The sequence below is a fragment of the Haliotis cracherodii genome, unplaced genomic scaffold (assembly GCF_022045235.1).
Source record: "Haliotis cracherodii isolate W230 unplaced genomic scaffold, xgHalCrac1.p SCAF_3, whole genome shotgun sequence".
Lineage (NCBI taxonomy): Eukaryota > Metazoa > Mollusca > Gastropoda > Lepetellida > Haliotidae > Haliotis > Haliotis cracherodii.
This window is the reverse complement of record NW_027266286.1, coordinates 72,392,673-72,407,639: the sequence shown is the minus strand read 5'-3', so window position 1 is coordinate 72,407,639 and position 14,967 is coordinate 72,392,673. Positions and strand designations below refer to the sequence as shown.

Here is a 14,967-nt window from a genome sequence, read left to right as displayed (position 1 = left end):
TCCAGTGGACTTTCCATCTTTCGCTTTGATGAGCACACACTACCCTTCAGAACGCTTACGCTGAAATACTTTGCTGACATTGTCGAAAGACACCAGATAATAAAAGGCATTAAAACACCCAAACTGACACCCCATGTCCTACACATAGTCCCGGCATATTCAATCCACGCTATGCGCATGCGGGAAACACTTGTAATTGAGAGTATACATTCGATTGGCTATGTTCGCATGGAATGACCAATGGAATTTGCCGACACATTTGCGTAAGGAATTTTAGTTAAAAATTAGAGTTACTTCCCCTAACATGTATTCTCTCACAACAAGGCTTATCGATCGATGTCGGATGTCGGGTAGAATATTTTTTTTAAAAATGATAGAATTTTGTTGTGTTTTTTTTCTGTTTTGGCGAAAAAGGGTGTCCTAGCAATTAAATTGGTCTCGCCTACCATTGGAAATAATTAAGAATCATTGTCCAGGTCACTGGTTTGCCTGGTCCAGATTCAGCTATTTATAGATGTAACAAGTAGACAAGCTGGTACACTGTAGCTACCCATGAAGATTCGGGGTAGAATAGGTCTTCAGCAACCCATGCTTGCGTAAAAGGTGACTGTGCTTGTCGTAAGAGGCGACTAACGGGATCGGTTGGTCAGACTCGCTGACTTGGTTGATGCATGTCATCGTATCCCAATTACGTGGATCGATGCTCATGATATCAGTCACTGGACTGCTTGGTCCAGTCTTGATTATTTACAAACCGCCGTCATATAACTGGAACAATGCTGAGTTCAGCGTTAAGCAACAAACAAACTGTGGCCAGAATTGTCAAACCAAACTCACTCACTTACTAATTAACAGTAAGCTCTCTCGAGTGTCTTACTTTCAGTCTGTCAGCACATATTGAGCTGGGACGTTTCCATTATCACCTACTGATAGTTATCCAATTCATTTACAAATCAGAAAGATGGCCACCCTTTGTAGATGCTGGATGATCAGACTAGACGCTGTCACTAAATGGATTGGTTGCAACAGTCACAACCTTTAAGGACTTTGGTAGATTCTCTACACAGGGCAATACTACACTACAGATAAGTATGCTTTGATATTAATGTCTTTTACCAAAGCATGAACAACCGACACTAGATGCCAACCAGTCTTTGTCAAGGGGTACACCCTTGTCGTGTCAGAATACTCAGATAATCCCTCACCAATTCATACTATTTGTAAGTATGAATTTCTTTCACACTGAAGGGCTCCTGATGATATTGAATGTCTGTGGTGCCGTTATCTGAGTATTAGTGGTGTGCTGTCACGACAGTTGGTTTGCCTATCTCTACAATTGTTACCATGACAAGACATTTTTACATTGACCATGTTCGGCTCTGTCCACTACTTCAACAGATAACAGGGATCTAGACTTGGCTCTTGTCCACTTATTCAACAGATAACAGGTATCTAGACTTGGATCTTGTCCACTAATTCAACAGATAACATTGGTCTAGACTTGACTCTTGTCCACTAATTCAACAGATAACAGGTATCTAGACTTGGCTCATGTCCACTAATTCAACAGATAAGAGGTATCTAGACTTGGCTCTTGTCCACTAATTCAACAGATACCAGTCGTCTAGACTTGACTCTTGTCCACTAATTCAACAGTTAACAGGTACCTAGACTTGGCTCTTTTCCACTAATTCAACAGATAACAGTCACCAAACCCTGACAAAACCCAGTCACATAGCCCTGACAACCCAGACACCAAACCCTGAAAACCCTGACACAATCTATTCACCAAACGCTAATACAACCCAGTCACCAAACCCTGACACAACCCAGTCACCAAACCCTGACACAACCCAGTCACCAAACCCTGACAACCAAGACACAACCTATTAACCAAACGCTAACACAACCCAGTCACCAAACCCTGACAACCAAGACACAATCTATTCACCAAACGCTAACACAACCCAGTCACCAAACCCTGACACAACCCAGTCACCAAACCCTGACACAACCCAGTCACCAAACCCTGACAACCAAGACACAACCTATTCACCAAACGCTAACACAACCCAGTAACCAAACCCTGACAAAACCCAGTCACCAAACCCTGACAACCCAGACACCAAACCCTGACAACCCAATCACCAAACCCTGACCTAACCCTGACCCGACCCTGACCCAACCCTAACCAAACTCTGTTCTGTCCAACTCTCTTGAACAGGTAAAACTTCTAATAAGATATACAATGAAACCCAATGTATCCACATGGAAGCGTTCCCACTGAAACCATCTTGATTAAAATCATTCCATATTAATGAATCCCGAGTGTTACTGTTACTTTGTCTACACGAGGCATTCTCAGAGTAACCATCCAGAAAAGACTATCAGACAAAGGGAGTTCGCTCTGATGGGGATCATTCCACATTAATGCATCACAAGTGTTACTGTTACTTTGTCTACACGAGGCATTCTCAGAGTAACCATCCAGAAAAGACTATCAGACAAAGGGAGTTCGCACTGATGGGGTTAAATGTATAGGCAAACTATTAAACATAAGCAATCATCACTTGCATGATTGCAGCTACCTTGACCCTGGATCAGACTGCTCCAGGCAAACACCAACTTGATACATGGCAGCGCTGTGTAGGTGGGAGGTGACATTGTCAGTTAAGTGCCCACTGGCTATGGGGCACTGGAAAAGGGTGTTGATAAGTATTAAAGGAAAATGTATCTCACACGTTGGCATGTTGAAAGGCTTTAGCAGAGTACTAACCATTATGGCACTTCCCATACAGGGGACAAAAGAATGGGTTTTAGAATATTGTCGTGGGGCAACATAGACGATGACAAACAAACATAATCTGGCAGACTACAAGTACCCCACATTTAAGATTGCTTATAAACTAAACTCCCAATGACTACTTTCCACATGCAAGGAAAATATGTCACTAACCTTATTTGGACAAGTAAGAAAGGTATCATTTAGATGAGTGCAAAATCATCATTTGGGATACCTTAATTCGCTTAGCACGTAAATATTGGGAAGCATGAAAAGAAACATTGTTGTATTTTCCCTGTGTAACTAAAACATTTCTCACATGCACTGTAAGGTAATTACACTCTGATAATATCCCCAATGAGGATTCTTGGTTAAAGAAGGTCCCCAGTACCTCATGATTGCCACATGAGCAACTTAATGTAGATCTAGAAGTCAGACTTGTCATATCATATTTGTTGCATCATATTTGTCATATCATACTTGTATCATACTTGTCATATCATACATGTTATATCATACATGTCATATCATATTTGTTGAATCATATTTCATATCATACCTGTCATATTATACTTGTCGTATCATATCTGTTGTATCATTCTCGTCATATCATACTTGTCATATCATACCTGTTGTATCATAGTTGTCATATCATACCTGTCGTATCATACTTGTCATATCATACCTGTCGTATCATACCTGTCATACCATACCTGTTGTATCATTCTCATCATATCATACTTGTCATATCATACCTGTCGTATCATACTTGTCATATCATACCTGTCATATCATACCTGTCATACCATACTTGTCATATCATACCTGTTGTATCATTCTCGTTGTATCATACCTGTCATATCATACCTGTCATATCATACTTGTCATATCGTACCTGTTGTATCATACTTGTCATATCATACTTGTCGTATCATACTTGTCATATCATACATGTCGTATCATATTTGTCGTATCATACGTGGCGTATCATACATGTCATATCATACCTGTCATATCATACCTGTCGTATCATACTTGTTGTATCATACCTGTCATATCATACCTGTCAGATCATACTTGTCATATCATACCTGTCGTATCATACTTGTCGTATCATACTTGTCATATCATACCTGTCGTATCATACTTGTCGTATCATACTTGTCATATCATACCTGTCGTATCATACTTGTCGTATCATACTTGTCGTATCATACTTGTCATATCATACTCAAATTACATGGACTGCTGCTCATGCTTACTGGATTGTTCCGGATCAATTAATGGCAGTCTGTATTAATGTAGCTGGAATACTGCTGACTGTGGCATTAAACAACATTCATTCACTCTAAATAACATCACTCATCTAGATGACATCACACATGTACATCATTGACAGGGAAAATATAACAAAGTCAACAGCTCCACTTGATATCAAAGAGTGCATATCACTTAGAGGCATCATCTTGGATCAACTCGTCCACAATTTTTCCACAAATGTCAGCTTAAAATAGTTTTAATGTCAGTGAGGAAGTACTGCCAGTGCGACACTTACCGCAAGTAATGTAATTACATTATCAATCTTTATTCCTTATCACACACTTCAAACTGCTCCACTCTCCTCCATTCCCACAACGACCAAATGTAAAAATGTTCATTTTTCTACAGCATTTGACAGAGATGAAGCAGTAGATTAATCCTAAAGCCCTGAACCAAATGCATCTCTCCCCAAACTCAGCACCTCAATAGCAATCTCTAGTTACTCCTTATCACTTAACTTACGATCACACATGGCATGCAAACATCCGAAGTGTGGTCAAGGCACACAGCCATGGAAACAGCACCTTCTCTCCAGTGATAACTTGACCCATCTAATATCCAAGAATTTCATAAGAAATTAATTCTCAAGCCCTTTGAAATTGGACTGTCAGTCAGTGTGGATTGTGCTACTGATTTAGGAAGATCGGTATTGATTGCGTTGCTTGGTGTCCACCAGTGACGCTGCTTGCGACGACGGCATGTATGGCATACTTACAAAAACTTCACAAAGACGCTGAGTACAGCAAGATTCAAGTAGAAATAAATTCCAGATTGAAATGGTTCTTGGAGTTCTCATAAAAAAGCGCAGAAAAATTCAAGCAAGCAATATCATTCCTGTTATATTTTTTAAAACTACACAAACTACATTTTTCAGGAGACATCAAGAAAAGACCTTGCACCCTGAACATGTAGGAATTTAACCTTCCTCCGGCTCCATGTTGTTAAAGATATAGTAGAGTCAACAACACTTAATGCAAATATCAAGAAAAGGTCTCATACCCTGAACAGGAAGTAATTGAAAGTATAGTGATCCAGCACTGTACTTACCTGGATATGTAGTTAACGTTTCAACTGGCCAACAAACACTGATGCTGCATAAACACTGATGCTGCGTAAACACTGATGCTGACATTAACACTGATGCTTCATACACACTGATGCTGCATAAACACTGATGCTGCGTAAACACTGATGCTGCATTAACACTGATGCTGCATAAACACTGATGCTGCATAAACACTGATGCTGCGTAAACACTGATGCTGCATAAACACTGATGCTGCATAAACACTGATGCTGCGTAAACACTGATGCTGCATAAACACTGATGTTGCATAAACACTGATGCTGCATTAACACTGATGCTGCATAAACACTGATCACTCGAAATAAACACCAGCACTTCATGGAACAAAATATGATTTCACCTAAAGGTGAAACATGCAAGTCAGTTCAGCTCCTTCACAGTAGAAGAGTAGAAGAAGTTTACACAGCCAAATATGCATTTTGAGAGAATTTAGAAGCATGGTCAAAGTACACCTCAGAGTTGGTCTTCCTGGTGCTCATTCCTCCAGGTGTTAAATACACCAATGTCCCGGTGACACCTCAGAGTTGGTCATCCTGGTGCTCATTCCTCCAGGTGTTAAATACACCACTGTCCCGGTGACACCTCAGAGTTGGTCTTCCTGGTGCTCATTCCTCCAGGTCTTAAATACACCACTGTCCCGGTGACACCTCAGAGTTGGTCTTCCTGGTGCTCATTCCTCCAGGTGTTAAATACACCACTGTCCCGGTGACACCTCAGAGTTGGTCTTCCTGGTGCTCATTCCTCCAGGTGTTTAAGACACCACTGTCCCGGTGACACCTCAGAGTTGGTCTTCCTGGTGCTCATTCCTCCAGGTGTTAAATACACCACTGTCCCGGTGACACCTCAGAGTTGGTCTTCCTGGTGCTCATTCCTCCAGGTGTTAAATACACCACTGTCCCGGTGACACCTCAGAGTTGGTCTTCCTGGTGCTCATTCCTCCAGGTGTTAAATACACCACTGTCCCGGTGACACCTCAGAGTTGGTCTTCCTGGTGCTCATTCCTCCAGGTGTTTAAGACACCACTGTCCCGGTGACACCTCAGAGTTGGTCTTCCTGGTGCTCATTCCTCCAGGTGTTAAATACACCACTGTCCCGGTGACACCTCAGAGTTGGTCTTCCTGGTGCTCATTCCTCCAGGTCTTAAATACACCACTGTCCCGGTGACACCTCAGAGTTGGTCATCCTGGTGCTCATTCCTCCAGGTCTTAAATACACCACTGTCCCGGTGACACCTCAGAGTTGGTCTTCCTGGTGCTCATTCCTCCAGGTCTTAAATACACCACTGTCCCGGTGACACCTCAGAGTTGGTCTTCCTGGTGCTCATTCCTCCAGGTCTTAAATACACCACTGTCCCGGTGACACCTCAGAGTTGGTCTTCCTGGTGCTCATTCCTCCAGGCGTTAAATACACCACTGTCCCGGTGACACCTCAGAGTTGGTCTTCCTGGTGCTCATTCCTCCAGGTGTTAAATACACCACAGTCCCAGTGACACCTCAGAGTTGGTCTTCCTGGTGCTCATTCCTCCAGATGTTAAATACACCTCTGTCCCAGTGACACCTCAGAGTTGGTCTTCCTGGTGCTCATTCCTCCAGATGTTAAATACACCTCTGTCCCAGTGACACCTCAGAGTTGGTCTTCCTGGTGCTCATTCCTCCAGGTGTTAAATACACCACTGTCCCGGTGACACCTCAGAGTTGGTCTTCCTGGTGCTCATTCCTCCAGGTGTTAAATACACCACTGTCCCGGTGACACCTCAGAGTTGGTCTTCCTGGTGCTCATTCCTCCAGGTCTTAAATACACCACTGTCCCGGTGACACCTCAGAGTTGGTCTTCCTGGTGCTCATTCCTCCAGGTGTTAAATACACAACTGTCCCGGTGACACCTCAGAGTTGGTCTTCCTGGTGCTCATTCCTCCAGGTCTTAAATACACAACTGTCCCGGTGACACCTCAGAGTTGGTCTTCCTGGTGCTCATTCCTCCAGGTCTTAAATACACCACTGTCCCGGTGACACCTCAGAGTTGGTCTTCCTGGTGCTCATTCCTCCAGGTGTTAAATACACCACTGTCCCGGTGACAACTCAGAGTTGGTCTTCAGAATGGTCACACATGTAACATCTGCGCCATTGTGGCACCCACTGGAAACTTCTGGGTGTGACACACAAGGGTTGTATTTGTGACCCTGCAGCGTTACAAATTGGCACTAGTCCTGTAGTCCTTGCCAAACAGCCCAATAGCTAAGGTATCATAAGGACTAGTAGAATTTTTTTAGAGTTGTGCTATATGTTATCATTATAAGGACTAGTGGACTAAAAATGTAAGTTTCTATTGCTGCCCTGGTTGTATTATAACTTCTGTAACAGTATGTAGATGGAGAAATAATGCATGAACGCTCAGATATATCACAGGGACAGTGTGTCAGACAAAGGAAACAGATGCTTCTTCTGACAAAGGATAGCAATACCTAAAACACCAACTAGGGTGCATATGGTCGTTTATCATTGTGACGTCACTGGTTACCATGACGTCACAATCAAATGACATCACCAATGGCTCTGCTACTGAAGCTGTTAGCAGTACTTTTTACACTGAAGACACTGCTAATTACTGTCTACAAATTGAAAAGTTGGAAAAATGATGTTGGATGATAAATAAAATCTCACCCTAGTGTCTTTTGATATCAAATATATCAACATTCGTTGATAAAAGTGGCAAAAATCCTCGGCAAGCCTCTTTTATCAACTCATGTTGATATATTTGATATCAAAAGACACTCGGGTGAGATTCTCTATGTATAGATCTGAAACACATTACCTCGTCAAAGAGTTGTGTCCCGTCCTTCCCTGCTCCCCTCATGAGTTCATCAATTCCACCAGGATGAAACTCCAGGTACGGAGTGATGTTATACACCTTTCCTGAAAAGAAGGACAGGCATGTGAAGTCAAGCATTGATCTTGTTACAAACTCTTACCATTACAGTCTTAATTCAATCAACACAAAGACAAATGGCAAAACATATGGCTGGATATATCAAGAAACTAGAACAGTGATTGGATGGATTAATGATATTTTAAGAAATGTTGTACTCAGTATCTCTAGTGTTTAGGCACACCAAGCCTTAGAGGGATATTAGTAGCCAAGGATAGTCCAGACTGGGCCAATATTCCACCTCCCAAGACTGACAGGAATAATTTGTACCCAGGATTCCCAAACTGGTCCAATGTTCCCCCTCCCGACACTGACAGGACCATACTGTACCAAGGATTCTCAAGCTAGGAATCTTCCCCCTCCCAAAGCTGAGAAGAACACATTATACCAAGGATATTCAAGGTTGGGCCAATATTCCCTTTTTCAAAAATTAGAACAATTTGCACCAAGGATACTCAAAACTGGGCCAATGGTCTACATCCCCAAACTAAGAAGAACATATTTTACTAAGGATATTCAAATTGAGCTAATATTCCCCTTCCCAAGACTAACAGGAACAATTTGCACCAAGGATTCTCAAAACTGGGCTGATGTTCTACCTCCCAAACCTGAGAAGAACATATATTACCAAGGATATTCAACTTGAGCCAATATTCCCCTTCCAAAGACTGCCAGGAACAATTGGCACCAAGGATTTTCAAATCTGGGCCGATGTTCCCCCTCCCAAGGTATAGAGAAACACATTGTGCCGAGGATACTCCAGGGAGATTGCGACCAATGCTATTTCCTACTTAAACTTAATCAATCAGAAGCAGCACACAGAGAGGGATTTGTCCTAACAAGGCTTGTTCTCCACCACAAACTGACAGAATGCAGCTAAACACTGTGTAACAACTAGCTTGCAGGCTGGTTCTTCACCATCCTGAGCTTTTCATCCTCGGAACCCAAGTGTATTCATTATATGTTTAATGACTCGACTCCACATGAATGCGAAATCCAAGTAGGAACAACCTCAAAAACATAAAAATAAACTATTCCAAAAAGTTAAGGAACACCCAATTCTTTCATATTACTGAAGTTAATTTCTCATGCCATGACAGATTAACTCCATTGAATGTGGCGTGCGGGCTTGGGGACACCAGATGGGGGCTTCACACATTGTACCCATGTAGGGAATCCAACCTAGACCATCGGCGTGACGAGCAACCAATTTAACCACAAGGCTACCCTACCGCCCCAAGAATATATCATGCCATGACAGATTAACTAAACTGATATGTAGCAGTGTTAGAAATTGGCACTAGTCCTATAGTTACTGCCCAATAGTTAACATGGTTAAGGTATCATAAGGACCAGTAGAAATTTGCCATTTTTAAGGGGTTTGCTATATGTTATCATTATAAGGACTAGTGGACTAAAACGGTTAGTTTCTACCTCTGCAAAAATGACTATTTTTTTAATAGTATATACATGTATTCAGTGTTTCCTAGACATGCCAAAACATTTGAGGTGTGACTTATACACTTAGTATAGACTAGTACAAAACACTGATTTCATATTTTCAGTGTCTGTGACAGTGTTAGGAACTCCAAGCAGTTGATACCTACAAGAGAAAAACCTGTCAATCCATTTCTAAGCCACTTGTGCCCAAACACTACATTCCTGAAGCTGGGCCAATTGTTTTTAGGGTTAATGGGTTACTGGCCTATAAATATTTATATAGTTCTACAGCTCTTAAGTTAAGAACAAGATTGGCTTGTATCACAGTCCTTGTAACTAAACAGACGTAAGAGGCCTGTCATAAAACATTACCAGAGTGCTGAAGGGAGATGGAGTACCAAGACTCTGCTCATCAGCTCCATGTTTCCAACATGAGTAATTGGGAGTTGCCTATTCCTGATAAGTTCCATCACTTATCCCAATGTAATTGACTGTAAATGTATTGACAGCTTCCACAAGCACTGGGGGGTGGCTGGAGGGTGGCTGAAGGGCAATATGGGTATATTGCCATTTGCTAAGAAATACTTGACATCATATAAAGTGTTTAATAGCTGTTATACAGTCAGTCTCGGAAAGTGGTATCTTGGCAATACTCAACATCATTTTATTGCTGAGCTGCTATACAACTGTTTTAGGGAGGTGATTATAAGCTTGGCAATACTCAACATCATTTTATTGCTGAGCTGCTATACAACTGTTTGAGGGGAGGTGATAACTTGGCAATACTCAACATCATTTATAGTGTTGAGCTGCTATACAACTGTTTGAGGGGAGGTGATAACTTGGCAATACTCAACATCATTTATAGTGCTGAGCTGCTATACAACTGTTTGAGGGGAGGTGATAACTTGGCAATACTCAACATCATTTATAGTGTTGAGCTGCTATACAACTGTTTGAGGGGAGGTGATAACTTGGCAATACTCAACATCATTTATAGTGCTGAGCTGCTATGCAACTGTTTTAGGGGAGGTGATTATAAACTTGGCAATACTAAACATCATTTATAGTGCTGAGCTGCTATACAACTGTTTTAGGGGAGGTGATAACTTGGCAATACTCAACATCATTTATAGTGCTATGCTGCTATACAACTGTTTTAGGGAGGTGATAACTTGGCAATACTCAACATCATTTATAGTGCTGAGCTGCTATACAACTGTTTTAGGGTAGGTGATAACTTGGCAATACTCAACATCATTTATAGTGCTGAGCTGCTATACAACTGTTTTAGGGAGGTGATAATTTGGCACTGCACTCATCAATATTCCAGCTATAGTCATTATACAGTCAGTACTGCCTACCAAAAAATAACCTGTCTGTAACCTTTACCATTAATTTTAGTACTCTAGGGGCAACTTGTCCATTCATTTAATCAACACATACAATAGCTCTATTACATAAACTTGTTATGGTATTGTCTGTGTGCATTTGTTATCACTCAAATATTTGCTTGTTTGTTCGTTTGTTGCTTAACAGGACTTTCAGCAATATTCCAGCTGTTTTTTGTAAATACAGTAAACTACGGTTATAACGAACTCACAGGGACAACAAATTTTAGTTTGTTATAACCGTAGTTCGTTATAAACACATATACAGCATATATACAGCAAATGGCCAGGAGCCAAAAAACAGTTTGATATATCATGATATATCTGCCAGTTCGCTATAAGCGTGTTCGTTATAAACGTAGTTTAATGTAATGGACCAGAATAACCAGTGACTGACACCATGGGCAACATCCCATACCTTGGGGTGCAATGACACACAATAAAGTTGGTCACTGAGCCTCATCCCGTGACCCATTTATAGCTGGGAGGGGACCATTGAAATGAAAATCCTACATGAGGAAAATCAGGTTTGATATTTTTTACTTCGATAAAAGTTAATTCCCAGCCCTTCTGATTCAGAAATCAGGATTTCCAGCACCCAAAATATTCTCATTGTCACATGCAGACATCTTGGTGGAGATCAATAGAGTCGTGCAGAGGAATTACATACACATGGTTAGAGTTCAAGGATTCCGCCTCAGGAAACATCTTAACTTCTTCATGCTGAAATTCCATTTTCAGATCTAAAGGATATTACTGTTGCTTAAAATTTAGTGATGTATTGATATTCGTACTCATGAATTCGTATCTCGTTGATCATGTCAGTAACAGAAAGTCAGTATGACACACACAGAAATAGAAGCTAGAGACAATAAAATATATCAATACTGTATCAATACTGTTAGGAGCGTAACAATATATCAAACTATCAAATGAGTGAGTGAGTGAATATTGCTTTATGCAGCATCAGCAACGTCACAGATATTTGCAGCGAACAAACTACCGTATTGTATTGCAATTGTTTGCCCTACGATTATACTATATCGTTTGTTTGTTTGTTTGTTGTTTAGCGCCACACTCAGCAATATTCCAGCATATGACGGCGGTGTGTTAATAATTTGGTCATGATAAGGCAATCCAGTGATTAACATCATGAGCATCGTTCTACACAAATGGGATACAATGACATGCATCAATCAAGTCAGCGAGCCTGGCCACCCGGTCCCATTAGCTACCCCTTAATGACAAGCAGTCGCCTTCTGGTGTAGTAAAACTACAGTACATTGACCTTAATCACACAGTTGTCATGGTGAACACAGGTGTCATTTCATATCATACAGGGAAATGACTGCTTTTTCCCCATCACTTGTAGGTATAATGATAACATGTAGGTACAGTATCAAACAAAAGGAAACTTTTATCATTGGAAAGATTGTTTAGACATGATATTCTAATCTAATATTTTACTTAACCCATTTCTAATATCCGGGGTAGAATAGGTCTTCAGCAACCCATGCTTTCTGTAAAAGCAACTATGCTTGTCATAATAGGCGACTAACGGGATCGGGTAGTCAGGCTCACTTACTTGGTTGATGCATGTCATCATATCTCAATTGCATAGCTTGATGCTCATAATGTCAATCACTATACTGTCTAGTCCAGACTCCATTATTTAAAGACCGCTGTCATATAGCTGGGATATTGTTGAGTGCGACGTTAAACAAACGAACAAAAAAACAAAAGTAAAGCAAGCTCACCTTCATGGCTGCAAAAAATTGCAGAAACCTATCCATCCAGGGGTTTGTTTGTTTGTTTGTCAGCAATATTCCAGCTATTTGACAAATCTGCACCAGACAATCCAGTGATTGATATCATGATGTGGAATGACACTCAATCAAACAAGTCACCCAGTCTGGACCAGACAATCAAGTGATTGATATTGTGTGCAATGACCCATGCCAAGTGACCGAGTCTGACCACCCGGTCCATTAGGTCGCCTCTTACAACCAGCTCTGGGTGCTGGAGACCAATTCTAACCCGGAATCCAAAGAGGTGCCTCATTTCTATTGTTTCTCAACGCTACCTCAAGAAATTAAAGTGTCAGTGTTGGAATCATTGGGAGTGGGGGTTTCCTTGAGGTTTGCTGCTGTGTCATTTTTATCAAGGTACTCATTAAATCTGTTATCCACGACTTCTTCACTTTCACAAAATAAAACAACTTGTCATGTGTAGATTGCTGTGGGTTTGTGTGTGGTTATTGTCAGTAGCAGCAAATGACTGAAACGTTCACAACATGTATGCAGCGTAAGCTGTAGTGGCAAGATTGTAACAGGAAGTGTGATTCAGAGTTACCTCCCTTGGTTGTTGACAAACACAGGACAGAGGTGACCATTTGAGAAGTTTGGGATTGGACAGTTTCTAGTAGGATTGCTGTATCTTTATCTAAGTAACACAAGGGCGATTCAAGGCCTTTTTTTTACCTGACCTGACCCGACAAGGACCTATTTTAAAAACACTAATTCAAGAACAGAGACTGACCTGTTTCAAGATTTGTGAGTGGTATGACAAATATAAACTTGCACAAGACTCTAAGGCAATACTTATTAGTTTAAATCATAATTGCTAGATTATGTAAATAATAAGAACAAGTTGTCCCAATCAGAGACTGGAGTCCTTACTGTCCACATATCTAGACTTGCTTATTAGGAAGATAGAATTACAACACATCAAAGGACTTTTCTTTCAGTACAGCCTTGGAGCAAGTCTAGGACATACATTGCACAGCCTGTTTCTTCTTGCTCCTCCCATGTATCTGACCCATTGAACTCCCTTGTTTGATTTGCAAATCTAAAACTGTGATTTTGACTATAATTCAGTGATTATTCATTAAACTTGAGTAAACATTTACTTATTCCATTTAGTTTTGTATATACTGATAACTAGGTTAACCTTTCAAGTTTAATTTGGAAGTCACCTCATAAGAAACTGATTATAGAAAACGTAGTCAACGTTCACTGTGAAGCCTTGCATCGATTAACAGTCAGCCGAAAATTGTGAAAATAACAGTCTTCTCTCAGTCAGTTGTGTCATGTGTCAGAGCCAGAGATGTCCTGCCAAGCGCTTTTCAGACTACAAAACATGAAATTTAGGTGCCATTTACTTGCTACTAATACTTTTGATCAATATTTTGCAGTGTTTATCATGTGTCTAAGTTATACCAGCAGCATTGCTCTCATCAGAGTGGGTGAACACTGCTTAATGTTGCATCAGCAAACAGGATCTGCTGGGGAAAAGCCATCTATCTAATGGTAAAAGCTGTAGTCAACAAGAAAATGTCTTTCCTGAATTTTAATAGTTTGGGACTAGTGGTCCATCAATCATTTCTTTTCAGTGCAACATTGCATGGCAGAACTGCTGTGCTGAATCAGCCAATAAATACTTAGGATTTTGTTCAAATTGTGTGAATGTGGGTGCAAACGGTAGGGCAGGACATGCTTACCCTTTTCACGAACACCTGGTGTCATCACAGATTTTTAGTTGTCCATTCATATAATTTTCACAGCTCTTTTGCCCTTTACATCAAATGGAATCTGTTTAAGCTCATAATCAAGACTGGTTATTCTCTTGCATTGACTTTTTGTTTATTACATTGATTTAAAACCCTGCAGTCACTTCTTATCTCTTACAACAAACATTAGGGTGCTGTTTAATACCACACTCAGCTATATGACGGCGGTCTGTAAATAATCCAGTCTGGACTAGACAATCCAGTGATTGACCACATAAGCATCGATCCATGCAAATGAGATTCAATACAGCAGTTCCCGAAAAAAGAGGAAAATTCTAGGAGGGTCTCGTGATAGAAAACATATGATGTTCAAAAACCTCTGCTGCTGAAAGCTCTGGTCGAAAACAGGACAATCCGCGACAGTTGTCCAGTTTTCGATTATATTTTTCGGACTTTTTTTTTAATCTTTGAATATTTTTTTACGCGGAAGATGATTTTTCCCGAGGACTACTGT

General features: G+C 40.8%; 1 protein-coding gene across 1 annotated transcript in view; it reads right to left on the bottom strand.

Annotated features, from left to right (window-relative positions):
• Positions 1-14,967, bottom strand: part of LOC139473648 (cytochrome b5 reductase 4-like) — a 100,013-nt gene that overhangs the window by 59,058 nt on the left and 25,988 nt on the right. Inside the window, exon 3 of the mRNA XM_071256327.1 lies at positions 8,001-8,101. Within this exon, the coding sequence (XP_071112428.1) occupies positions 8,001-8,101 (101 nt within the window). The remainder of the gene's footprint in view (positions 1-8,000; positions 8,102-14,967) is intronic.